General features: G+C 51.6%; 1 protein-coding gene and 1 long non-coding RNA gene across 4 annotated transcripts; one reads left to right on the forward strand and one right to left on the reverse strand.

The window, feature by feature from the left end:
- Window positions 1–1,909: 1,909 nt before the first annotated feature.
- Window positions 1,910–3,522, reverse strand: LOC136024557 (uncharacterized). Of its 2 annotated transcripts, none has more exons than XR_010616844.1 (2): window positions 3,458–3,522; window positions 1,910–2,673 (listed from the first exon to the last, which is right to left on the reverse strand). It is a non-coding gene; the product is annotated as an uncharacterized LOC136024557 (long non-coding RNA). The 2 variants fall into 2 exon arrangements; XR_010616843.1 differs by having other exon boundaries at window positions 3,173–3,518.
- Window positions 3,129–24,286, forward strand: BTBD2 (BTB domain containing 2). Of its 2 annotated transcripts, XM_065700010.1 has the most exons (9): window positions 3,129–3,724; window positions 9,247–9,366; window positions 12,770–12,926; window positions 14,927–15,032; window positions 15,807–16,004; window positions 18,113–18,305; window positions 19,939–20,026; window positions 21,044–21,190; window positions 21,865–24,286. In XM_065700010.1, exons 1-9 carry the CDS (start codon window positions 3,144–3,146, stop codon window positions 22,024–22,026), a joined length of 1,752 nt encoding a protein of 583 aa, XP_065556082.1. In that variant the 5' UTR covers window positions 3,129–3,143; the 3' UTR covers window positions 22,027–24,286. The 2 variants fall into 2 exon arrangements, with proteins under 2 accessions (XP_065556082.1, XP_065556083.1); XM_065700011.1 differs by lacking the exon at window positions 19,939–20,026 and having other exon boundaries at window positions 18,113–18,261.
- The last annotated feature ends 94 nt before the right edge of the window (window positions 24,287–24,380 follow it).

The raw sequence follows: 24,380 nt of genomic DNA on the forward strand, positions 1-24,380 counted from the left end.
AGCTGCTCCATCCGGTCTCCCCCAGCCTGTGCTTGTGCTTGTGCTTGCCCTGACCCAGGGGCAGGACCTTGTACTGGCCTGGTTGAGCTTCATGATGTTCGTTTGTGTCCACCTCTCCAGGTTCCTGTCAAAGATGCTGTGTGGATCCAGTCTGTCAAAGGCAGCTTTGCTGCAGAGGATGGTTTAGTTTTGAATCTCTCTCAAATTGCTTCATATGGTCCCTCTTTCCCCCCACCCCTTGTCACACCACACCGAGAAAGCACCTGGTAGCTGGAAACCATCTCGGAGCACGTGCAGAGAAGAGCAGCTCTGAAAATAACCTAGTGCAGGGTTAAAATAACCTGCGCTGCTCTGGTGCTGGAGCATCAGCCCAAAATAGGCTCTCCTGCTGGGAGAAGGTGCTATAAATAAGTCTGTGTTGATTTGCATTGAAGAAAAGCCCCACAGCAGGAGCAGCAGCGATGTCACCCATGCTGGCCCGATGGCACCATGACAGTAAAGGGCCCCCTGCAGAGCCACCAGGGTGGCCTGGTTGATGTAGCTGGTCAGTGGGGCTTCGGGTGACGCGGTGGCTTCTTCTCCTGTGCTCAGGATTCTTCTGTTCTCAGGGGCAATGGCTTTAACCTGCAAGAGGAGAGACTGAGCTGAGCTCTTAGGCAGAAGCTCTTCCCTGTGAGGGTGCTGAGGCGCTGGCACAGGGTGCCCAGAGAAGCTGTGGCTGCCCCATCCCTGGCAGTGCTCAAGGCCAGGTTGGACACAGGGGCTTGGAGCAAGCTGCTCCAGTGGAAGGGGTCCCTGCCCGTGGCAGGGGTTGGAGCTGGATGGGCTTTAAGGTCCCTTCCAACCCAAACCAGGCTGGGATTCTGTGAATTCCCATTAAGCCTCAGGCTTTGCACAGTGCAAGGAGTTGGATGCTGGGCACTCCCTGGCTGTACCAGGAACTCCGGTTGCCTGGCAAAGGTAGGAAGTGGCAAATAGAGATCCAAATGTCTGGGTACTCCTGATCGTACCAGCTCTTTCAGGCTGATCAGTCATTCCCTGCCAATCTGGAACACAACTGTTGTGCAACTGGTGGAACCCCCACAGAACTGAGGCCAGGGTGGAAATTCACTGCTGACTAAAGCCACACACCTTATGACCCTATAAATAGTGGTCTCAAGATAGGACCTGTTGAGCTCTTTTTTTACCTGGGCTGCTAGTTCTGCTCAGTGATACTCAACCCTTTGCCTATTGAGGAATGCTGAGAAAGCTGATGATATCCTTTCACTGACTCCAGGGAATTTTTTTAACAGGCTCCTTTATATATCATAGCATCAGAGATTAAGACTAAGATTAAAACTAGATCCAGCTGCACCCACGCTCCCTCAGGAGTTTAGAAAGTGAGGGGGGCCAAGCTGAACCTCAGTACTCAGCACGAGGGTCTCCCTTACTTTGTGCCTCCAGCCTCTGTATCAGTCATCTTTAGCTCAATTTAACCTTGATGTTCCTCATGTAAGAACAGAGTGAACCTCACCATCAAATTCTTAACTCACGCCTTTATAAATCGTATTAAAACTGCTCTTCCGAATACCTTTGATGGTCATTCTCTGAGTGACCCTAAACCACTCACAACAGACCCTCCTGGCAGCACTCCTGGACCTGAAGGACCCGTGTCCACCTGCCCTGGGATGAGGCTCCAGGCCACCCCTACCAGAAACCCGGTGTCCAGCCACCCACTTGGGTGCATGCAGCAGCCTTTAGCTCCCTCTAATGTTTATGGCCAGAATGGAGCATCCAGACAGGACTGAGCAGTGATGGGGGCAGGCATCCAGGTATCACTTTTGTGATGCTGAAATGCACGGAAGCAGCAAGCGGGTGCGAGTGTGTGCCGTGCCAAGCAAACGGCATGAAAGACAAAAGGATGCAGCGCTTTTAACAGAGAATCCATCTGTATTTAATGCTCAGTTGTGACTAAGAAAGAGCTGTTCCTCTAAAAGCTTTTCCTCATTCCTGCAGGCACAGAGCAGACTCCAGAAGGCAGCAGTAGGGCAGCCAGCTCTGAACTCCCGAGCTGTGGCTACAAGGAGTTTCCCAGCCTCCCCTATGGGAAGCGTTAACACAGCTTTAAGGACCGCAGCAGAAAGCTGCTGGCACACAAGGCAGCAGGTACAGGTATTTGATAACACGATACGAAACCAGGTCGGAAGCTCTCCATCAAAATGAGTGGCCTAACACCACCGCTGCAATGTGCCACGGTGGCCATAGCGGCTGACGGCTGAGATCCCCGAGCTACACAAGCGTCGGGAAGCTTTGAATCAGTAGCAACAGCCTTTGTGTTCCAACCTATTACACACAGGCACAGAAAACGAGGGGCAGGCAGGGCATCCCCGCACGGAACACGTTCGAACCGAGGCCATTCTGCACGGGCACGCACCTCCAGGAGATGGACGCAGGGCAGGGGGACGGAAACCGGGGAAAGGGGGAATGGAATTACCCGGAGAAGAATAAATCCCTGCTCCTGCCTCCCCGCGCCTCGCGTGCCTGGGGGGCCATCGGCGAGCAGCCGGGGGTGCGTGACAGCCGCAGCGCCCCAGGCCCGGGCTCAGCAGCGGCCATAACCCCGAGCTGTGCATTCCAGGGAGTTTTTAGGCACAAAGCAGGGTGTCCTGGGGATGGCGGAGCCGGAGGCGGCTGCTGCAGAGGAAAGGCTGCTTTGTGCGAGCAGCGAGGGCGCAAGCCCCACATCCCCTTTCCCTGCCTGCCACCCTGTGCTGCCCCCCCGAGACTCCCCCCTTCACCTCCCCATGGCCCGAACTTCCCTCCCCGCTGCCCCCCCCCAACCTCCCCCCCATGAACCGCCCCCCTCCGGGGCTCCCCACCTTCATCCTCCCCGCAACGTCTCTGCTCAGCCCCAGGACGGCTCCCGGGGCACCGCTCCCCTTGTCCCCCGCCCCTTCGCCGCCCCTCAGGGGTCGCGCCCCGTCCCCAGGGCCTCTTCCTTACGGGACCCCCCCGTCCCCGCTCCCCCCCACAGCCATCGCCCCTCTCCCCTCACGGCTCCGCCCGCTCCCGCCACCGCCCCCCGCCCTCTCCCCGCCCCGCTCCGCCGCCCCCCCCCCCGCCCCGTCCCCGACCCGGCCGGCGGCGGCCCCGCGCCGTGCCCCATGCGCCGCTGCTGCCCCGCTCTCCGCACCAGCGCCGGCAGCCGCCCCCCCTCCGCCGCCGCCATCGCCATCGCCGCCCCGCTCCCTCCCGCCGCCGTGTCCCGCCCGCCGCTGCTGGTGCTGGTGCTGCTGCAGCGCCGCCCCGCGCCGCCCGCTCCTGCGCCTCCGCCGCACAAGATGGCGGCCGGTGGCAGCGGCGGGGGCCCCGGGGGCCTTTCCTCCTCCTGCCCGCAGCCGCCGCCGCCGCCGCCGGGCAACGGTGCCGCGGCCGCCGCCTGCACCAACGGCGCTCCCGCGTCGCCTCCCGGCCTCACCTACAACCAGTGCGGCGCGGCCAACCCGGCGGCCAGCGGCGGCGGCGCGGGGGGCCCGGCGGCGGCGGCGGCGGCGGGGGCGGCGGGGGCCGGCGGGGGGGCGGGCGGGCCCGGCGGGGCGCTGCAGCGGGAGCCGGTCTATAACTGGCAGGCGACGAAGCCGACGGTGCAGGAGCGCTTCGCCTTCCTCTTCAACAACGAGGTGCTCAGCGACGTGCACTTCCTGGTGGGGAAGGGCCGCGGCTCGCAGCGCATCCCGGCGCACAGGTGGGCCCGCGGAGGGGACCCGCGGCCGGGGGCCAGGGTCCGTGCTGCCCGGGGCGGGCCGTGGGGTGCGGCGCAGGCCGTGCTGGGGCCCTGCGGGGTGGTCGGGGGTGCCGGGCCCGGGGGCAGGCCGCGGGCTGGGCGCGGTGCGGTGCGGTGCGGCAGGAGGTGCGGGGCTCGGGCTGCTGGGCTCCGCTGGGGAAGGGGCTCGGGGGGCTTCATCCGCCCAGCGCCGGGGGATGCGGCCTGAGCGAGGCCCAGCGCCCCTCGCACCCCGCGGCGGGATGGAGGCAGCGGGGGCCAGCCCGGTTTGCTCCGCACGCACCGGGAGGTGTCTGTGCCCCGCGGCGTGGCCGCCGCCCCGTGGCCACCTGCCCGTGGTCAGTCGCCGTCACCTCGGATCTCCGCCGGCCCTCGGGTCATGGTGCCGTGCATCCGCCCGGTTACCAGCCCGGGTCTGCCTTGGGCTGGCAGCGTTTTCCATGGAGGGGAGATGCGATGGGGGAAAGCGCAGCGGGAAAGCCCCAAATGGCTGGAACCGGCTTGGAAGCGGCCCTTGGTTTGGTGGGTAGTGGAGGAGAGGACGAACAGTCTCCAAGACGGCGTGATTTCTGCTGACAGGGATCGTTGTCAGTGCCGGGGGTGGAAAGGAAAGCAATCGTTTGAGAAACCAAATTTCTGCCACAGCGTTTGCTTTTAAAAAGAGCCTTCATTGAGTCTTTTTTTCTCTGTATCTTGGGGCGTTAATCCTCTACTGTAAACCAGACACCAGGATTCTGGGAGAGCTGTATTGAGAATGACATCTGGGCGTGAGGGAACCAGTCGAGCTTGATGCTGAAGGCCGAGCTGCCATTTAAGAGTTTGCAGCCCTGAGCTGCGCACTGCCTGAAAAGCTGGGATTGCTTCCCCCCGGATAATGCAAAACCCATGCGGCCTCTGGATGCTTGGCTGCTTCTCGGGGCAGCTTTGGTGAATCGGTGCATGCCATTCACACCCCACAGCTCCGGGAAGTGCCTCCCGGCCTGCTCGGCTGTGCCAACAGCGAATGCCAGAGCCTTGTGCTCAAAGCCAGGACCTGCTGTAACTGGGGGCAGGCTTGTTGGTGTGCTTAGAACTCGTGCTTGGCAAAGGGAGCTTTGCTCCAAACTGCTTCAGAATATTGCTTTTCTCCTAAGTTCCTGGAAGCTTCCCCTTCAGATTTCCCTTTTTCTCTTGCTTTCTGGTCAAAACCCTTGTTTTAAGCTGCTCTGAGTGCTTAGGGTGTCAGTTCTGCTATTCTATGACTTGAAGCCTATTTAGTGTGTAGAGCCTATTGCTCTAGAGCCTATTGCTCCTGTGTTGAGAACTAAGCTTGGTGGAGGTGCAGAGGGGCAATGTTCAGCCCAGAAATAAATGGAAAATAAATGAAGCTTTTGGGGGAGGGGGGAATTGAAGGGGGGGGGGGGGGCAAGAGAAAAAGGCCCAAGGTGAAATGCTGCCTAACTGCTTTGAAATCCATCTGTGCTCTGGGTGATAAAGATAGATGTCGTGTCATCCCACTTACAGATTATATAGACTTTAGTAAAACTTGCCTAATTGGTATTACAGTTGGGATGCCCCGATGATTCGTGAAGCACAGTGGTTATTTCAGAGCTTAAAATAAATCCACCCAGACCCCTTTTGTGCTCAGCTCTCCTGCAGCAACCTGACAGCGCAAGGTATTTTGCACTGGAATTGGTTGGATGGGGCTTGGAGCAACCTGGTGTAGTGGGAGGTGTCCTTGTCCATGGCAGGGGGTTGGAACTGGATGAGCTTTAAGGTCCCTTCACCCCAAAGCAGGTTTCTGAGTGTGACAGAGCTGTAGGTTCAGGTGGGTTTCTAAGAGAGTGCCAGGTTCAGCAGTTCACCTGGTATCTCTAGTCCTTGCGCTAGAAGCCGCACTGGATAACTCACACAGCAACTAAGAGCGCTCATTCTGTGTGTGAAAAGCCCTGTTTGTAGATAAATGGGTTCAGTGGTTGTGCTGGGTTCAGCTGAAGGTTCATCTATCCAAGCATCGGTCCTGTGAAGCATCTGAAGCCCTGAGATCTGATGTTTTCCACCTTCAGGAGGCTCCAGAGCCTGTGGAAGTTGCTTGCCTACCCTGAAGGAAACTCAGTCTCTGTGCCTTGAGTTTGTTTCTTCTTGCTGCTGAGTCAGCCATGGAGATGGAACAGCCTTAAGGTTTCTCTTTAAGGTCAAGGCTGGACTGAGCAGGCTGTCTCAGTGCAAACGTGGCCAAGGTCAGTGCATGGATTAGGCGAAACATGAGGGAAGTTTGGGTTTTGTTTCGTCTTTTTTCCAGATTTGCTTCATTGAGAACATAGGAGATTAGAAACATCTAAACCTCATCAACCAGGAGCTGCATGGGTGTGATTAATGAAGCTTGTTAACTGGCCAGAAAACATGGCCCGGAAGGGAAGAGGGGAAGCGTGTGGTGATGCATCCCTGTGTGTACTCCAGCCTGGGAGATCTGCAGCTTGGGCACGGTCTGAATAGGTTTTTGGCTGCTTGTTTCCAGGGGTCTCTTCTGGGCTCATCCTCTCTTTTCTTGGACGTGTACTGCTTGGCATCACCTCCACTGTTGCGTGCTGAGGTGTCCCACCGCACAGCTCCTCCGGCTGCATGTGAAGGGCTTCTCCCGGGGGTTTTGAACCTGCCTCCTGCTCGTTTCACCTGGTGTCTCTAAGTCCTTGTGCTGGAAGGATGCAGCCAGCAAACAATCGTCATTAGTTTCTCATCACCTACGGTTTCACCAAGCTCCAGCACATCTTGTGTTGCTCTATTTGCCAGCTCTTCTGGAGCAGATATTTTAAGGTTTCTCCACGATGGAGCAGATGGAGAAGGAAGGTCACATGCAGGAGTGGATAGTTATGGTTCTGGAGTGCTTTATTTTATTAGTAGTCTATCTTAGTGCCTAGAAAGGAGGCAGGACTGTACTGGGTGACAGATGGAGGTGCCAAGGTGAACAAGGAAGCAGTGAAACCTGGTGAGTAGGAAGCTGTAAGTAGCAGAATAAAAGGCATTTTGTTGCCGACCTTCGAAAGCCTGTGGGGTCAACTTTGGATCCTCATGAAGACAAATTGAATTATTAACCTTACGGAAGTTCCTGTGACTCTTATTGCTGAAAATGTTGATTTTTGAAAGATTTAAGAAGATGCCATGAAGAGAGAGGGATTTTCTTGCGTTGTGTTCCCTTAATGTTTTAAGGGAACTTCAAAATTGGAGTCCTGTGCATCTCTCCGGAACCTACTGGGATCCCTTTAGGGCTCAACAGTTGAAACAAAGTCAGACTGACTTGTCCTCGAGTGAAATGGAAGCAGAAACTGGAGAGGTCCTTTTAAATGAATGCTCTTTTCAGACAGCTTCTGAAGGCTGCTCCTGGAGGCTGCGCACTGTGCTGGCTGTGAGAAGGGAAAATTCAGAGTGCAATTAATGTATGTTAATTTTTAGTAGCAGACAATGCCTGTGATTGTCTCGCCACCGTCACTGCTCCTGTAGGAACAAGGATTTTTGTTTCAACTGGCAATTCTAGTATTGTGAAGAAGGGGTTTTTTTTTATTCGTTCTGGGCATTTTTCTGCAGAACTCTTTGATAGAAATATGCATGTGTGTGTTTTCTGTAACCGCTGTGGTTTGTCCCTCGCTCTCTTAACCCGTCAGAAACAATGCAACCCGGCTTGTCAGCCAGTCTGTCACAGCAAACAGGCCTGGCACGTCCATGGTGCTTTGCTCCATTGTGTCCATGGAAGGCATCCTCTGCATGGGAGGGAAGTGAAAAGGGAGAAAATGAAGAATTTTGTTGAAAAGGGAAGGAAAAAAAGGCTTCTCTGTCATTTCCTGCTGCAGCCAAACCAGACTGAAATTCCCCTGCAGTGATGGGCTTTCCTTGGGGTCCAGTTGGAGGTTTGTGCCTCTCTCCTGGACAGGCTTTTTCCCTGCAGTTCTTGATGCTTCTCCATTGAAGTCAGACTGCTGCGGTGAAGGCCCCTGAATTTTCCAGCTTAGAACAGTTAGGGTTGGAAAGGAACTCAAGATCATCCAGTTCCAACCCCCCTGCCATGGGCAGGGACACCTCACACTAAACCATACCAGCCAGGGCTCTATCCAACCTGGCCTTGAACACTGCCAGGGATGGAGCATTCACAGCCTCCCTGGGCAACCCATTCCAGTGCCTCACCACCCTAACAGGAAAGAATTTCCTCCTTAGATCCAATCTGAACTTCCCCTGTTTAAGTTTTAACCCGTTACCCCTTGTCCTGTCACTACAGTCCATGATGAAGAGTCCCTCCCTAGCATCCCTATAGGCCCCCTTTAGGTACTGGAAGGCTGCTATGAGGTCTCCACGCAGCCTTCTTGCTTTTTGTACTTGGTTGGAGAAGTGGTTGCAGGAATCACTTTGGTAGCCTCGTCTCCTCTGCTGACCCACACTGCTGAGCTGTGACCTTTGTAGCCTGTCCTGCACTTCAAGGAGCTGCTTGATTGCAGACCCCAGAAACAAGGTGGCTTTCTTGGGAAGAAGTTGCCTCTGCATTTTCAAACAGTGGAAGTTCTCCAAATGGCTTTTCTGAGCCGTAAGGCAGGTACAGCAGCTTAAATATACACGGGCCTCTCAGCAGCCTGGTCTGTGCCTGTGCTGCTCCTAAAATAGGAGCTGGTGTTTATCAGCAAGGGAAATAATCTTGTTTACATGGGAGCACTGGGATATTATTTTCGGTCTCAGACCTGGTTTGTGGGAATTCTTGCTTCCTATTCCTGTAGGGCTGATAACGCCTCTTGGTAGTTACCAGCCCAACGCGCGGCAGGGTTGGTGTGCACCTAACGGTGTTAGTTTACTTCGTGCGAGGTTTCCTCTGCCTTCTCGGCTCAGCCCGAAGCAGGTTTGCATGGAAGCAGGCAGCAGCGTGCCTGAGGAAGGCAGCTCCTGTGCTGGGTGCTGCAGGACGTGCTGGTGTCCACGGCTCCCAGTGCCATTGGCATGGTTGGAGAGCTTGCTCTGCTGTCGCCAAGGATGTCTTCCTTATGTGGGGAGAAGGGAGAGGGATGGGTAGCGTGTAGTGACACATTTTCCATCAGTGTTTTCACTGCGTAACTGTGGGGATTTGCACCAAGACTTGGGCTCTGTTCACTGGAAGAACTTGGATTCCTTAACTTCATTGTGTTAGCTTCCCAACCTCACGAATGGTCCGTAGGCTCCTACAGGGGCTCTGCAAAGCAGCCACGTGTATTGTGTTCCATGACGCACAAACTGCTGTCTTTGGGGAGCCATTCCTGTGCTGCATGCAGGGACAGGACTCAGGATGAAGTTGCAGCTTTGGTATTCTTGCAGCAAATGAACAGAAACCCTGACACTCCCTTCCGTTGCAAAACATCTTTGCTTTAATGCTAGGAACGATTTGCTTTCCCTGAGGCTGGCCTTAGGGAATAGTAGCCAGCCTGGGATATTTTTGGGGGGAGTGGATATGGTTTAACATCAAGCTTTTTTGCTTGTCTGTTTTTTGATGATAGGTTTGTGCTGGCTGTGGGCAGCGCAGTCTTCGATGCGATGTTTAATGGTGGAATGGCCACAACTTCTACAGAGATTGAGCTGCCTGACGTGGAGCCTGCTGCCTTCCTCGCTCTGCTGAAGTAAGCTTCTAACATCCAGTGTAACTGGAATGAAGAGATTTACTGTAGAAAAAGGCATTTTTAATGAAAGCAGCGATCTCTTTTGTAGAATAGTGAGCGTTAAGTTTCTAGATGAAATCCCTCTTTGTCGATCTGCTCTAGGGTGTTTAAATGCTGCTGTTAAACCCCTCTTTTCCTGGGTACTCTAGGCTGAGTAGCTGCTGCAGATAAATATCTGACTTGCTCCATGGTTCGGCTTAGCAATAGTCAAATGAATATGTCCTCCTGCCCCTGATCTGCAGTATAAGTATATACTGTAAGTATATACTTAAACATATACGTGTATATATATGTAAGTATATACTTATATATAATATACGTGTGTATATATATACGTATATACGTATATATGTATATATACTGTAAGTATATAATTGTGTAAATATTTAGTTATATATATAGTTGCACCACGCAGATGCAGCTACAGGGATGTGTGCTGGTTAGCAAGTGCACACGCTGGCCCTTGTAGTTAAGTTGGTCCTCACCTGTTCAGACATTCTCATAAACTCTCCTTCATGAATTGGTTTGATGTGATCCAAATGCTGTTTGAGAGAAGTGGGGAAAAGTATCCCTCTTAAAACTCTTAAGTTACAAACACTTGGAGCTCATTTAGGTTATGGGCAAATGAGCAAGTTATAAGAGGTAAGTAAGGGGATGGAATCAGTGTCAGCCGTTCTGTGTGGTATCTCTCCTTTTGTGTGTTCTGTTCCTCTTTGGAAGAGCTGGTTTTGAATTTACATTTACAGCCTGTGTTGTAAGTCCTCGTGCTGGGGGCAGGAGGAGGAAGGGGCCATAACATCCTATTCACCGATTTCTTTAAGCTCTGCTGGTGCTCTATAACATCCCACAGCGATCCTGAATGTGTGCTGAAAAGTCATTGTCCCCTCTCTATAGGATTTCTGTAACCTACTTCCAGGGGTTTCCAACCCTGTGTGCTCTTTGACATGTTCCCCGCTCGCTTCCTCTTGGGAGCACTGACTATATATAGCTTTGGCACGCTTTTTGCTTTACCTTCAGGAAGTGCTTTGGTCATGACTGTGCTAGCTTAGAAGATGTAAAAATTGATATTCTCTAGAATGAAAAGCCAGAAATAATAGGGAGCCCCCTCCCCTTTGGCTCATTTTCAACCAGACACCAGCACTTGGGGAATCCCTGTAATTGGTATCTGACTCTCTACCAGCCAGGTAGATCTCTGGAGTGCAGAGTTAGCATCTAGCTTTAAAGCTTAGTTAGGCTAAAATATTGAGTGAATTTGACGCAGAGTCATGGTGTTTCCCTGCCAGTGCTGAGTTTTCAGCGCTTGGATAAGCAGTGTGATCTTGGAAGAGATCTGTTTTACATAGTGAAGCACCTGAGAAGATGAAAATGGTGAATTTGGGTGGATTCCAACAGAAATGTTTCTGTTTTGTTCAGGAGAAGATGTGTGTGGATTATCACAGTGCCTCTAAAGCTTGCAGTCATGCAAGTAGTCATGCTGCGGTAGCTGTGCACATGGTCCAGTGGTATGCTGGATGCTTAAATCTGGAATCAAGCTGTCACTTTTGAAATGCTCAAAGCTTAAATGTGCCAAAGAAAGCTTGGGTGCTGCGTTCCAGTAGGAAGCGTACCAAGTACATGGTATGAACTTTTCCCAGAGTAAAAACAGTCTCACTGATCTGAAATCGCAGCTCATCCTTACGTATGTCTCTGGACTTGGTCCAAGCCATGGCCTAGTGCTGTAGGATTAGGAGCTCATCAAGGGACAAAGTGCCCGTCCTGAATGGTCAGCAGAAAGTCCCTTCTGGGCACTAACATTGTGTTGGTGGGCTTTAACAGGTCTGCTGAATTTGTGCAGGAGATACTTTTTTTGTTGTTCTTATTTTCATAACCCAGAGAATATTTCTGATTGCATGGGGTTATAATCTAAATCTTCTTTTAAAGTGATACTACATTTTTCCACAGTTTGAGCCTCTCCTGTTATCCCTCAGGACACGCTGTTTGGAGTGTCGTAAAAATCGACACTGACATAGTCACTGCAGTAAATAGAACTGGTTGTTTTACAGCAACTGTGTCCTTTTAATCTTGTAATAAACAGGATTATTTGGTGAAAATAGGACTGGTGAAAGGGATGTGTGCAGAATACATTCACGGTCCTATGGCTTGTTGCTGTTATTAACAGATGCTCTAGAAGAGCACAAAAGCTGCTTTCAGCAGCAATGAGAGCACTTCCCTGCCTCTGCATCCCCCTGTTTATGCTTCCCTGAATTGCATCCTGGCCTTCTGTAGCTAGACAACCATGAGCTCCACTGCTGCTCTGCAGCAAGTCCCTTCAGACAGGAACACTGCCTGGCATCCCCATGGAAGAAGCCCTTCTGCTGCCTAAAGCCTCCAGGAACAGCAGCTGCACAACGTGTTGCTGTGCCCCCTTCAGAGGAATCCAGGAGGAGAAGTGGCAGGAATTTCCAAAATGTCCCATGGAATAGGAACGCCAAGCATAGTTAACACACTCTATGCTTCCTGCCTTTCACATCCGGATTGGCAAAGCTTGACTGGTTAGAGGAAAAACAGTAAACAAAAACTCTGCATGGGATTAGGACTGACATCAAGTGTGTAACTGCTTTTACGGAGCTCAGCCTGTCAGGTCCTGTTGTCTCTCAGCAGCATGCTTGGGTATGAGGAGGCTTGCTCAGGCTTCCTATGAAGACCTTTGTGTTTCCATGCAGTGTGAATGTACTTCCTTGTTTTGGCCTAACGGTGAAGGCCGATGCTTTGCTTGCAGCGTGGCAGTCCTTGTGTTTGCATTGCAATTAACTCTTGCTTTATGCTGAAGTTAGATGGCATGCTGTACGTGAGCATCTGCATAATGAAATGGAACAGTTCACTATAAAATGAGATGAGAAAGTGGGGCATGGAGAAAACACCTCATTGGCAGTGAATGTTTGAGTGCTTTTGATCACTGTTGAATTAGTATGTAAACCAGCTTGTCTCCTAAAGCAGGCAGGATTGAATTTTTGTCCTGTTTAGTCTAAATGACCAGCCAAACCCATTAATTTTAAGGGGGATGCTTGGCCAGAGGCCGTTCTGGCCTAGCCTGAGTGGCAGCCTGAGCAGCTGGCTGGCCATGGGATGCTGGGCAGTTCAGGATGCTTCAGCAGATACCCCAGCTATTCATTCACTGGAAAGAGTGTTTATTTTAAAACAGAAAGCTTCTCCTTGGTAAAGCAGTCAGTGGAAAGGCTCTGAGAACACTTCCGTCTCTCAAGTGCAGGAAACGGGGTCAGGATGATGGGCAGAAGCACAAGCATGCTGTTTATGAATTGCAAGGCGTTTTTACCCTGTTATCTTCTTGGCTTCACCAGAGCAATGTTTGTTTGAATGTTTTCAGATTTCTTTATTCAGACGAAGTTCAGATTGGACCAGAGACTGTTATGACAACGCTTTACACAGCTAAAAAATATGCAGTTCCAGCCCTTGAAGCTCATTGTGTGGAGTTCCTTAAAAAAAACCTCCGAGCAGACAATGCATTTATGCTGTTAACACAGGTGAGTGGTGAGTCCCTCGAGCAGGGTCCATCCCAATAAGAGAGCAGAGCTTTTGTAAGCGTTACGGAGATGAGAATTCAAGATGGAGCAGTTCTGTGTCATTCTGAATTCTTCCTTACAGGATTTCAGTGCTGATGAGCAGGGTCTTACACAGAACAATAAAATACAGCAAATGCTGCTGCTGTTTCAGACCTGCTGTCTGTTTCGGTCTGCCAGGCAATTCCTTCCAGAGTGTGAGCTGGGGAAGAAATGAACAGGGTGGAAAACTTTCATCTGCCAAGAGAAAAGTGGAATGAGAGGATTTTCATGTGTTCAGATTCAGGACTGGTGTGATAAGCTTTCTCGGCGCAAAGCTTGCTGCATCTAGCTGGTCAGACAGTCTTAAAGGGCTTTTTTGCAATAGTTTCCTTAAAATGCAAGTGAAAGAAAATGAACTTCATGAGTGCTTCAGGTTATTTTCCTAGGAGAGGAGCAAATTTCTTCCTCAGCCTGTTCCAGCTCACCCTTCTGCCTTACTGAAGGCATGCAGACCTGGTGTTTCAGTGCATCTGTGGTTTTTTGACTCTTTCTGAGGCCAGTTGCACATCCTTGTCTGTGATGATCCAGTCTGTGAGTGCGGGACTCCTCCATCTTCTATTTGACTTCTTTGAGCAGCAAAGTACATGCCAGTGTTTATTACTTCTTATTTTGGAGAAGATCAGACTTTGCATGCAGGTTGATTACGTTAGCATCACTACCCTGCCCATTTCCAAACCCCTCTTTTCTTTCTGATCCCTGCCACCCTCTCTGCTGGCAGCTGATGACGTACCACAGCGCTGTCACCGGTGTGTTGCGGTGCTTTAGCATTGCCAGGGACACCCTGTGCTGAGTGGTGTAGGAATGAGAAGCAAATAGGCATTGTGTGTGTGTTTCATTCCTTTAGGAAATAGGGACTAGCTCTGGAGGATCTGCCAGCTCAGGAAAGCTGCCCTCCTGTCTGATGTTAAACCTTGCAGAGGAGTTTTCACAGCTGCCCTGACTTGGGAATCAGGGCACTCGGGTGGTCTGGCTCTGAAGGGGTGTCTTGCCTAGCCCAGCATATGTGTCTGCTGGCTTTTATCCTCCTTGTCAACAGTACAAGCATCTTTCAGGCTCTGGCTGTAGTTACTGCATCAGTGGCAGTGTCTCACAGAAGTTGAAGCAGTGGTGGCCTGAAGCAGTCACTGCTGAGCTCTTTGCTTGTTTGCTGCAATTAGACTGGGCTTTTATTTGACTTTAAGTATTAGGATCAAGTCCTCAAAGTAGTTCCATGTTACACTGCACCATGTCTTGGCGGTCCAGGAGGATATGAAGTGGTAGTGAAATTGTAACGTGACTGCACTTTAGTTGGGTAGAGAGATTCTGAGCAACTGTCCAAGCTGTGTGCAGGCTTTGTTTGGAATAGTAACCTATTTTGGGGGGAATTCTGTAAGGTAACCAGATGAGAGTAGCTGTTTCTGTGCAAAACGTGTAAATTCACAGAGCAGGCTGTGTACCCCATGGGGTTTTGCACATCTCCCTTGGATACAAACAATGTACCTGTTAATACAGGAGATCAGTGTGACCGTGTTCTTACAGAATAAGCTGTCTCTGCGTATTCCTAGAGGGAGCTTGCCTGGAGTCATCGGGCAAAGCTTTCTTCTAAATATAAAAAATGAGGTAGTAAGAACTACCCATGCTCAGCTGCCATGGTCGGTGTGGTGCTAGAAAGCACTTTAGCTGCCTTAACTGCTGTGATGTTAGAAGAAAGACATGCCTGAAGACCTGCACAGCTAAACCAGAACTGATGCCAAACAGCTTTATCTAGTGTTTGCCTTGTCATGTTTAAGTGCTTGTGAAAGACAGCTGCAGGCCAGTGAATTCCTGATGCAGTCAGGCATGGTATTGCTAATGAAGACAGGCTCTGGGAGAGAAGGGGGGGTCCTTACTTCGTGTAAACTTTAAAATACCTTTTGTGTTAACGACTGCTTCTTCGTTACTAGGCAAGACTCTTTGATGAGCCTCAGCTGGCCAGCCTTTGCCTGGAGAACATAGACAAGAATACGTCAGATGCCATCAATGCGGAGGGGTTTACAGACATTGATCTGGGTAAGCTTTTCTCCCTCCTCCCTTTACATGCTTTCCTCTCAAGTTATTACAGGCTATTACTTGGCTCTTCTCTTTTGTGGCTTTGCCGTTCTGGAGCAATCTGTTGAACGAACAGTCTCTGGCACTAAGTGGCTCAAGACATGGCGTTTGCAAAAGAGCATGCTGGCTTGCAGAAATATCCTGGGATCTGCTTACTTTGGTGCAGCTTGAGTTTCTGGGCATGATACAAAGCCCATTTCCTCTGTTGATGTTGGCAGGTTTTGGGTGGGTGTAACTCACCTCCTTTTGTGGAGTTGGCAGTGCTCCCTGAGTCAGGTTTTGGAGCTAAAAAGGTGTTGAGTTTTTGGAAGCAAGAACTGGCTGTTTTAATGGTCAGATGCAGTTTCCAGACTTGCTGGGCACACGTTAATAAGCATTAAAATGTAGACTTCAACCTTCTTCTAGTGAGATGGACTGTGGAGGTAAGGCACGGGTAACCTTCTGGCTTTCATGCTGCTCACTTCATCCAAATTTGATGTCAAGTAAGTTGCAGTTCATTCTACTGCACTTCCATTAATATGCCAATTAAATGAACACTGCTGCTCCAGTGAGTTACTTGCTTATGGAATACGCAGATAAATCATCCTCAGAGGCTGCAGGCAGCACTTCTGGGAGATGCTGGTTTTTCAGTTGCTTCTCTTCTTACCTTGGTTGTACATAGGGTAATTGTGGCTAGGTAAAATGGGGTGCTTTGGGATAGTGCCTGAAGTTGTCACTGTCTGTCCTGCCTTGCAGACACCCTGGTTGCGGTGCTGGAGAGGGATACCCTGGGGATCCGGGAGGTTCGTTTGTTTAATGCAGTGGTTCGCTGGTCGGAGGCTGAGTGTCAACGGCAGCAGCTTCAGGTGATTCCAGAGAACAAGCGGAAAGTTCTGGGCAAAGCACTTTCTCTTATCCGCTTCCCATTGATGACTATTGAGGAGTTTGCAGCAGGTAACTGAACAAAGGTGTTTCTGGCAACCCTGGGCTTTGCTTTCTGTGGGCTACAGAGTCAGATATATGACAATGGATTTTCCCTGTGTATCCTGAAATAATTTGAGGTTATCCCCATTCCCACTGATCTACAAAATCACCTGTGTAAATGCTGTTTGCATCCATGCTCATTCACCCTTCTTTTAAAGACTGTGCTGTTCCCTCAGCGAGGAGCAAGTCGGATCATAGCTGGCTTTGTACTCACTGTATGTTTAGATGGTTACTTTCTCATTCATCTGAGAGCAAAGATCTGAATGTGTTCAGGTGCTTTCGCTTGTAACCATTTCATGCATTTAAACTACACAAAGCTAATGGAGTTGCAAAGAATTGGTGTTGGTTGTAGCATGCTCTCAAAGAGAAAGGATGTTTCTCCCCATCCTCTATCTGTAGTCCAAGGGTGGTTGGCCTCCTCTTGTTGCTGCTGTTCAGAAAAGAGTCCTGTAACAGAAAGAACTCCCAAACTGTTCTTTGAGCTGAAGGTGTTCTTTAGTCTGTTAGCAGCTTGCTCCGAGCCCCTGTGTCCAACCTGGCCTTGAGCACTGCCAGGGATGGGGCAGCCACAGCTTCTCTGGGCACCCTGTGCCAGCGCCTCAGCACCCTCCCAGGGAAAAGCTTCTGCCTAAGAGCTCAGCTCAGTCTCCCCTGTCTTACTGGGAGGAACCTGTTAATTTTGGCATATTTGGGTTGAAGCCTTTGAGCTGGGAGTGTCAATACCCCTCGCCATGCTGTCAGTTCAGCTTGGATCTTGGGTTAGTCCTTTTGCTTTGAGGAGGTTTTCTCCACTTTAACGTAAAAAGATGAGCGAAAGAAACCCCAAACCTGCGAGGCTGCGCCGGTCAGCTCTTCCTTAAACCAGGGACTACCTTGGAATTGCTTCAGCTTTGTCCTTTTTCTGAGTGGCTCTGAAAAAAAGAAGGAATTTTCCAGGCGGTGGTTTCACCGGTTCATTGTGTAGCCTGGAACTGAGCATGGAGTTTTGCATGAAGATGTTTTAACTGGCAAATGTGTGGCTCCCTTCCCTCAGAGCAAGTAATTTGAACCATTTGAGGACTGAATCGCAGCACCGCAGGATGAGTTTAGACATGATCAATGAGGGCTCATTTTTGCTGAGCAAAGGATCCATAAGCTCATTTATCTGTTAACAGTCGACTTCCTTAAATTCTTTCATCTCTACCTATTGCAGCTTTGGGCCACATTATGTCTGCATAACATGTGCTGGAAGTTTTGGACCAACCAGTATTCAGGCATTGGCTTCCCACATTAAAGAGCACTTAATGCTATTGTTTCTCCAGGATGCAGTAGCTTCTGTTAAAAGCCTCTTGCAAATAGAGGTGCAGAGCAGCTTTTGACTCTTCTGCTGAAGGCTGATTTTTAGCTGGTTCCACTTTTGAAAGTCTTTGAAGTGGTTTCCAAAGCTTGAATTCAGCATCACTTTGGAAAAAACCATCTGGTTCCTGGCATAAAGATGAGAATGCTTTTCAGTTCTTGCTGAAGTCACTAGCATTTTTCTCTAGATTCTACAATAAGGATATCAGAAAACCTAAACCAACACAAAGCAGGGTTTAAATGCCCAAGGGAAGGAGGGAATCGGAGCGGGGTGTGAGCTGAACCACCTTTGTCTTGACTGAAAAATACTTGATGGTGATGTTCCCTCCCACTTCCCCTCATGGGCTTTTATGATGTCTTATCAGTAATGTTATAAAATACCAGTGTAGATGTATGAAAATCCCTGTCTCACCAACATTACCATCTCCTGAGGGAGTGGGGCAAGGATTAGCTGCCTGGTTTAGGTTCTTACATCAGTCCTGGTCGTCAAATACATTTCAGCTCTGCAGAGCTGTGCGTTGAGTCTGTTTCCTGAGCGTGCCCCATGCAGAGACTCTGCAGCCCATAAAACTCAGCAGCACTTTTCTGTCTGGGGTTGAACTTCCTGACACACCAACGAGATCCCGTGTGTGATGCTGGCTTGACCCACTCTTAACTGCAAGTCACGTTTGCCTCTCCATGTAAATCCCCAAAGGCTCCCTTCTGGTTTCTGACGGTGTCACTGCTTCCATGCTCCTTTGCAGGGCCTGCCCAGTCGGGAATCCTCACGGACCGGGAAGTGGTGAGCCTGTTCCTCCACTTCACAGTGAACCCAAAGCCCCGGGTGGAGTTCATCGACCGGCCGCGCTGCTGCCTGCGGGGGAAGGAGTGCAGCATCAGCCGTTTCCAGCAGGTGGAGAGCCGCTGGGGGTACAGTGGGACTAGTGACAGGATAAGGTCAGCTTCTCTGCTCATTCTGCTGCTGATAGATTCGTGTTTACTGAGCTTTGAGCCTACTTTAGCCCTAAAACCCGCAAGGTTACGTGCGAGACCTTGACTTCCACCACATAAACCCTGAAGGGAAAGTGTTGCTGGGCAAAAGCATCGCCTGATGCATTAACCTGCATGTGCAGCTGCAGGCTGCCACTTTGCTTCTGTATTGGCAAAGGGTTCCGTAAAATGTGGCAGCACAGGACTCCTGGGGGGCTATTTCTCTCCTTTTCAAGTGGCTTCCTGCAGCTGCGTGGGCACATAGTGGTTGGAGTCACCATGCAGCTTGTGGCTTCCTTCTGTGCCTGAGTATGTCAACTAACCAGTGCTCCATCAGGTTTTAAGTGTAAATGTGGCTTGTTGAAGCCCCTTCATCTTGCCTGTTTGAGGGAGGGATTAGGGTAGAATGCTTGCTGTGCCTGCTTTTCTGCTAATATCTAGTTTGTTTAGACCTAAGCTTATAGAGAAACAGCAAAGCCCAGTCACGATGACAGACATGGAGGTGTGGTGTGGGAAATGGGGGTTTGCAGGCCTTGTGTGGCCAGGTGGTTAGAGCAAGGCAGGAGGTAATCAGCCTGGGCTATTTCCTGATTCATCTTTGACTTAGGTAGAAGGGGAGCTTGCTTTAATACAGTCTTTAAGATTTATAAGCCTTTTCATCAGTGGTTCTCTTGCACATCGATACAGCTGTCGGTTGGATCTTCTGATCCGTTCATCCCTTTATGGGAGATAGTAATTGGAAGAGCTGCTACCTCCAAAGACTTACTGCTCTCAGATCTAATACTCAGAGACCTTTTGGAGCTTGTACTCTACTCTCATTTCAACTGCTGTTAGCACCAGGGTCAGTCTTCAGCGAGGCTTGTGTGCTGTGTCAGCACTGAATAGCTCATGCTGGTTGCGGAGCAGTGGCTTCCAGCTTGCTGCAGTTTGGTCTTGAAACATGCAGGACTCAAAGAGTTGGTGGATGGGTGAAGAAATTGCGTTGGCTGCTTGGCAGCTGCTGAGGCTTTCTGCTACCTGAGAAGACGGAGCTGTCGTGGGGCATTGGGTGAATATCCTTCCCTTTGCTGCCTTAGGCAGGAGGGATTCCTGCATTCAGGAGCTATTGAATCTTATTTTCTACTCTTTAATCTTGAGTGCGGCTATATGCAGCAAATACTCAGAAGCACATTAACAATTCTCTTCCACTGCTCAGCAGTGAGGTATCTAATGACACTTCATATGGTCTTTGCTGTTACCTGGCTGGAAAGCCTGCTGTTAACTGTGAGGGCTCCACACTGCAGGGCACCCTGCCTCTGCCTGCCTGGGGGTTTTGGATGCTGATGTTGTACCACAGCCTTGACATGCTTTCTGAGCCTGGACTGTGGAGTTAGTGATGGGATTGTGCACCTTTGTGTTTTACATGAGCAAACAAAGTTCCTGCCAGCCCATTAGGGCAGTCAGAGGTGTGAGCTTGCAGGCTGTGGTTTCTGGAAGGGATTTCAGTTATTAGGAAGAGTTGCACTTTAAACTGTAGCATGTTTGATATTTGTGCATCATCCTTGTACAAAACCAATGCAGGAGTAGCAGTTGGTCTGACTTCCCTGATCTGTTCCTGCAGGTTCTCTGTTAACAAAAGGATATTTGTAGTTGGGTTTGGATTATACGGATCCATACATGGGCCAACGGATTACCAAGTAAATATACAGGTAATTCTTCTACGTTAAAATACTTGGTGCTGGAGGGACTAATTTACACTCTTGAGTGCATATGCAGCATCTTGAGTTAGGAGGGCATGTCTTTGTTTCCTAGATTGCGTGGCTGGCAGATGTAGCGAGGGCAGATGGGGCACTGGGGATAAGAGGGATTATTGCTCTCCGTGTTACAGCCTTCCCTTGCATGCGTCACTGCAGCATCTCCCCAAGTCCACTTGCTGTCCTTTGAAAATGCATCTCTGAGAGCTGTGACACGAGCTCAGAAGCAGCTCTGTGTGTTTTCCCACACTGAGCAGGCCAGGCCAAGCCTGCCCTGCAGGTGCTGCAGCAGAGCTGGGTGCTGCAATAGTCCTTGGACTGTCTTTTGGTCCGAGCTGTACAGATTGAGTGGAGCAGCTACAATTCAACAAGGGAAGAGAAGAAAGCAGTCGCTATGTCTGTGCTGGGCCGGTGCAGTGCTGACAAGCAGCCTTATGTCGTCAGCATCTTGTTTGGGATGATGAGTAGGACTGAGAGAGACTCAGTTGTCCAGAGTCCATCATGATCTTGTTCAAAGACTGGGGCAGCTTATCTTGTGTGCCTTGCTCTGGATGTGCGTCCATAACCCCAGTCTGGATCCCTGGAGAGGAACCATCTCCAGGACGGTTTTCCCAGCACAGCAAGGCTGATGTGCTGACACACTGCGCTTGTTAGTTTGTATTTGATAGTCAGGGTCTCATTCTGGTGCCCCTTGAGCTTTTGGAGGAGCAAAGCAAGTGAAGCTCTAAGCACAGAATGTCAGCCTGTAGTCCTCTGGGATGCTTCGGGGTAAGGAGCTGCCTGGGAGCCAAGCTCACAGTTGTTGTGTGTGATCACTGAAGACAGACGTAAGGAGTGGGTTAGTGCAGTTGTAGTGGGGCTGGTCAAACTGGTGAGCCCCTCAGATTCGGTCCTGTTCAGGGCAGCACACCTGCACTGGTGCAGGGCAGCATTCAGTTCACTGCAGATTACAAGTTAACACGTGTCTTACAGATCATCCACACCGACAGCAACACGGTGCTGGGGCAGAATGACACCGGGTTCAGCTGTGATGGATCATCAAACACCTTCCGGGTCATGTTCAAGGAGCCTGTTGAGATTCTACCCAACGTCAACTACACAGCATGTGCTACTCTAAAGGTACCGCGCTGGGGTGCGTGGGTTCAGGAGACAAGAGGGGAGTAGGTGAGGGCAGGCTCTGTCGTTCAACAGGGCTCTTGCTCTGTGATTTTCAAGGCCTAATGTGTGAGCTGTGGCTGCCCCATCCCTGGCAGTGCTCAAGGGACACAGGGGCTTGGAGCAAGCTGCTCCTGTGGAAGGGGTCCCTGCCCGTGGCAGGGGTTGGAGCTGGAGGAGCTTTAAGGTCCCTTCCAACCCAGCCCATTCTGTGCTTCTCAAAGGCCTGCTCTGTGGCCCTTTGGTGTGTGTCATGGTGTCATGAGCGCGTTCCCCCCAGCACTCAGAGGGGGTTTTGAACTTGTCCCACAGTGCGCAGGCTGTGCCAGTGATGGAGCGCTGGGATTGTTGTCAGGTTACAGACGAGCCGTCAGTGCTGCAGGTCTGTAAGCCAGGGCCTGCCTGCAGTGGCGTTAAGAAGTTGATCTTTAACTGTTGAGATCCGGTTCAGTGAAGTGTCACGTTCTGATCGAGATGAGAACTTTGCCCCAAATTCCTGGGGTGCAAGAGCCAGGCAGAAGAGGGAGGTGCTGAGGCCCCCCCGGCCGGGTGCCTTGGGCCAGGCTGTGAGGCCAAACCTCTCGGGTTGGTCCTGCGAGCCCTGTCTTGATCTGTTGTGTCTTCTGCGACCATCGCAGGGTCCAGATTCCCACTATGGAACCAAAGGACTGCGCAAAGTGATCCATGAATCGCCAACAACGGGAGCCAAGACCTGTTTTACGTTCTGTTACGCGGCTGGGAATAACAACGGCACTTCCGTGGAGGATGGACAAATCCCAGAGATCATCTTCTACACATAGTGCAGCTGCGGAGCTGGCGCTGGACTCCTCTGTTCTCTTCCCCGTGACCTTCCAAACTAAATTCCTGGCTGAGTTTGCCCACACCAATTGGAGCCACACTAGCCAAAGGTCTCAGTAAAATCATTTCAAAGCTCATGTTTTGCCTTGTGCTAGTGATTCTGCTGCTATCACGTACCAGACTACCTGGTACCCCAGTACCATTTGTAGGTGTCCGTGGCTAGTCATTCTTCACTTTCCTGGTTAATCCTATCTAACAACGTGCGTTTTTGGGACTGTAATGAATGTAGATGCTTTTCCACCGGTCAGAAGCATGGAAACGAGTGGCTGTGGTTGTGGTGAGACTTGCTGTGAGGAGATAACCCTGCAGAGAGACACACTCGAGGGCCGGGTGGCCCCATCCTCATCGCGCCGGCCGCCGCACGCAGGACGTTTTGGGCAGTGGCTTTTCCCCCGAGGCTTCGCTGTTCCAGCACTACAGGGTCTGGAGAGAGACCTCAAAACCGGAGAGCCTGCGGCGTTCTCGGGCTCCTCTCCCTGCTCCGTGACAATCCTTGGCCTTGGGGACGGTGAGCGGAGCTCCTGGCGGAGCAGGAGCTGGGGGCGCTTCCTCCAAGCTCCGCAGCACGTCCCGAACAAGGGGTGAGCCTCGGGCACGGGGCAGGGTGCCCACAGGAGTTGTCACAGCGCTGAGTCCTTCGCAGGGAGTGCTGGGTTTGGTTGGAGCAGGGGAGCCGCCTGCCCTGTTCCTGTGATTGCTGCTGCTCTCATGCACGTTTCAATGCAGTTTCTCCCTGGTCGGAGCATGCCTAAACCTGCCCTGGGCCACGTCGGATGCGCAGTAGGCAGAGGCTCGATGTGCAAGTGCCCCTTGCCTCGTAACACAGCAGATGGACGGGGATTTATGAACCAGTTTAGGAAAACATTAAGGATTTTCTCTTTGCCTGCGTGTGCTTGCACAGCCCAACGGCCTGGACAGGCACAGGAGGATGGGGGAGTTCCGGATGTGGCCTGGCTTTGGCCCCAGAGCTTGGTCATCTTGATGCCCCTTCTGCGCTGCTGCGGGCCGGCTGCTTTCCCCCCCCAGCAGGTCCGAGTGTGGCTGAGCAGGGACGTGCTGTCCTGCTGGGAAGGAGGTGGGGGACTTGCCCTTGCCCAGCCTCATGGTCAGTGCCCGCTGACGAGGACCACGAGGCTGTTCCCCCGCTGCAGAGGACGCCGTCATTGACGTGTTGCTTCCCAGCACGGCCGGAGCCTTCCCCAGTCCCTGCTGCGGGGCTGGTGCCGCCTTAGAGCCGAGGTTCCTCGTCACAAACCTCGCCCTTGGTGCCAGGCACGCGCTGGAGCTCAGCGGGCAGCCGGTACCCTGCATCGAGCTGCTCGAAGCTGAAACCTCGTGGTCCTTTGCTGGGGACAGCTCGGTGCCTGCTTGCTCTCTGGGGCCGCGTCACCTCCTCCTGCTCCCTGCGGCTGCCGGGTACCTCCAGCAGCAGCACTGCCAGGAACACCCTGCTCCTCCTCACCAGTAGCTCGTCGGGATGGCCGTAGCGTGTTCCGTTCTCCAGGGCGGCGGTGCGGGATGTGTCACTTGTGGGCCTGCTCGAGGATTTAGGATGGTTTTGATACGGCCAGTACTGAAAAAGAGGAGAAAACCGCGTGGGTCCATGACTTCGTGATTGAACCTGACTCTGTGCAATGCAAACTTCGTGAGGTGCATTCATGGTCCGGGCGCGCTCCTTGTCGAGAGGGAGGTGTCCGTTGGGATGCTCAACCCTGCTCCTTTTCCTAAGGGTGACTGGAACTTCACTGCTGGCACCCGAGAGCTGCGTCGGGGCCGTTTGTGCCTCCGTGGCAATAGTGGGAATCGTTGGAATGTGGCAGCCTTGCTCTTCCCCGGAACGGCTGCAGGTTCTCTTCCCAAATCCATGCTCCGGCCGTCACCCGTGAGGTGGTGGCTTGAGGCGGGGAGGAGGCAAACGGAACGGCACCCGAGCAGCTTCTGTTCTTACGGCTTTTACGCAGCTCAATGCAATCCTGGCTTCTGTAGATAGGTGAATGTAATTCCGTGTTGGACATGCCTGTGCCCAGAAGTTTGAGACATCCTGTTGTACCACGTCACCTTCCGAGCGGAGCCGGGCCTGTCCCCGCTCCAGTGCTGTATTGATGAATGTATCGACGCTCTCGTTCTGTGTTCACACTCTGCTTTTGGCCAGCTTTGTGATTTGTAAATAGGAAATCAATAAAGGCATTGGGGTTGTCTTTACAGGAGCGGTTGTTGGTATGCATTGAAGGGAGCAGATGGGGCATCAATGGGAAGGTGGAGGGGGCAACCCCGTCCTTCATCCCCCACCAAGGGC

The sequence above is a fragment of the Lathamus discolor genome, chromosome 21 (assembly GCF_037157495.1).
Source record: "Lathamus discolor isolate bLatDis1 chromosome 21, bLatDis1.hap1, whole genome shotgun sequence".
Classification (NCBI taxonomy): domain Eukaryota; kingdom Metazoa; phylum Chordata; class Aves; order Psittaciformes; family Psittacidae; genus Lathamus; species Lathamus discolor.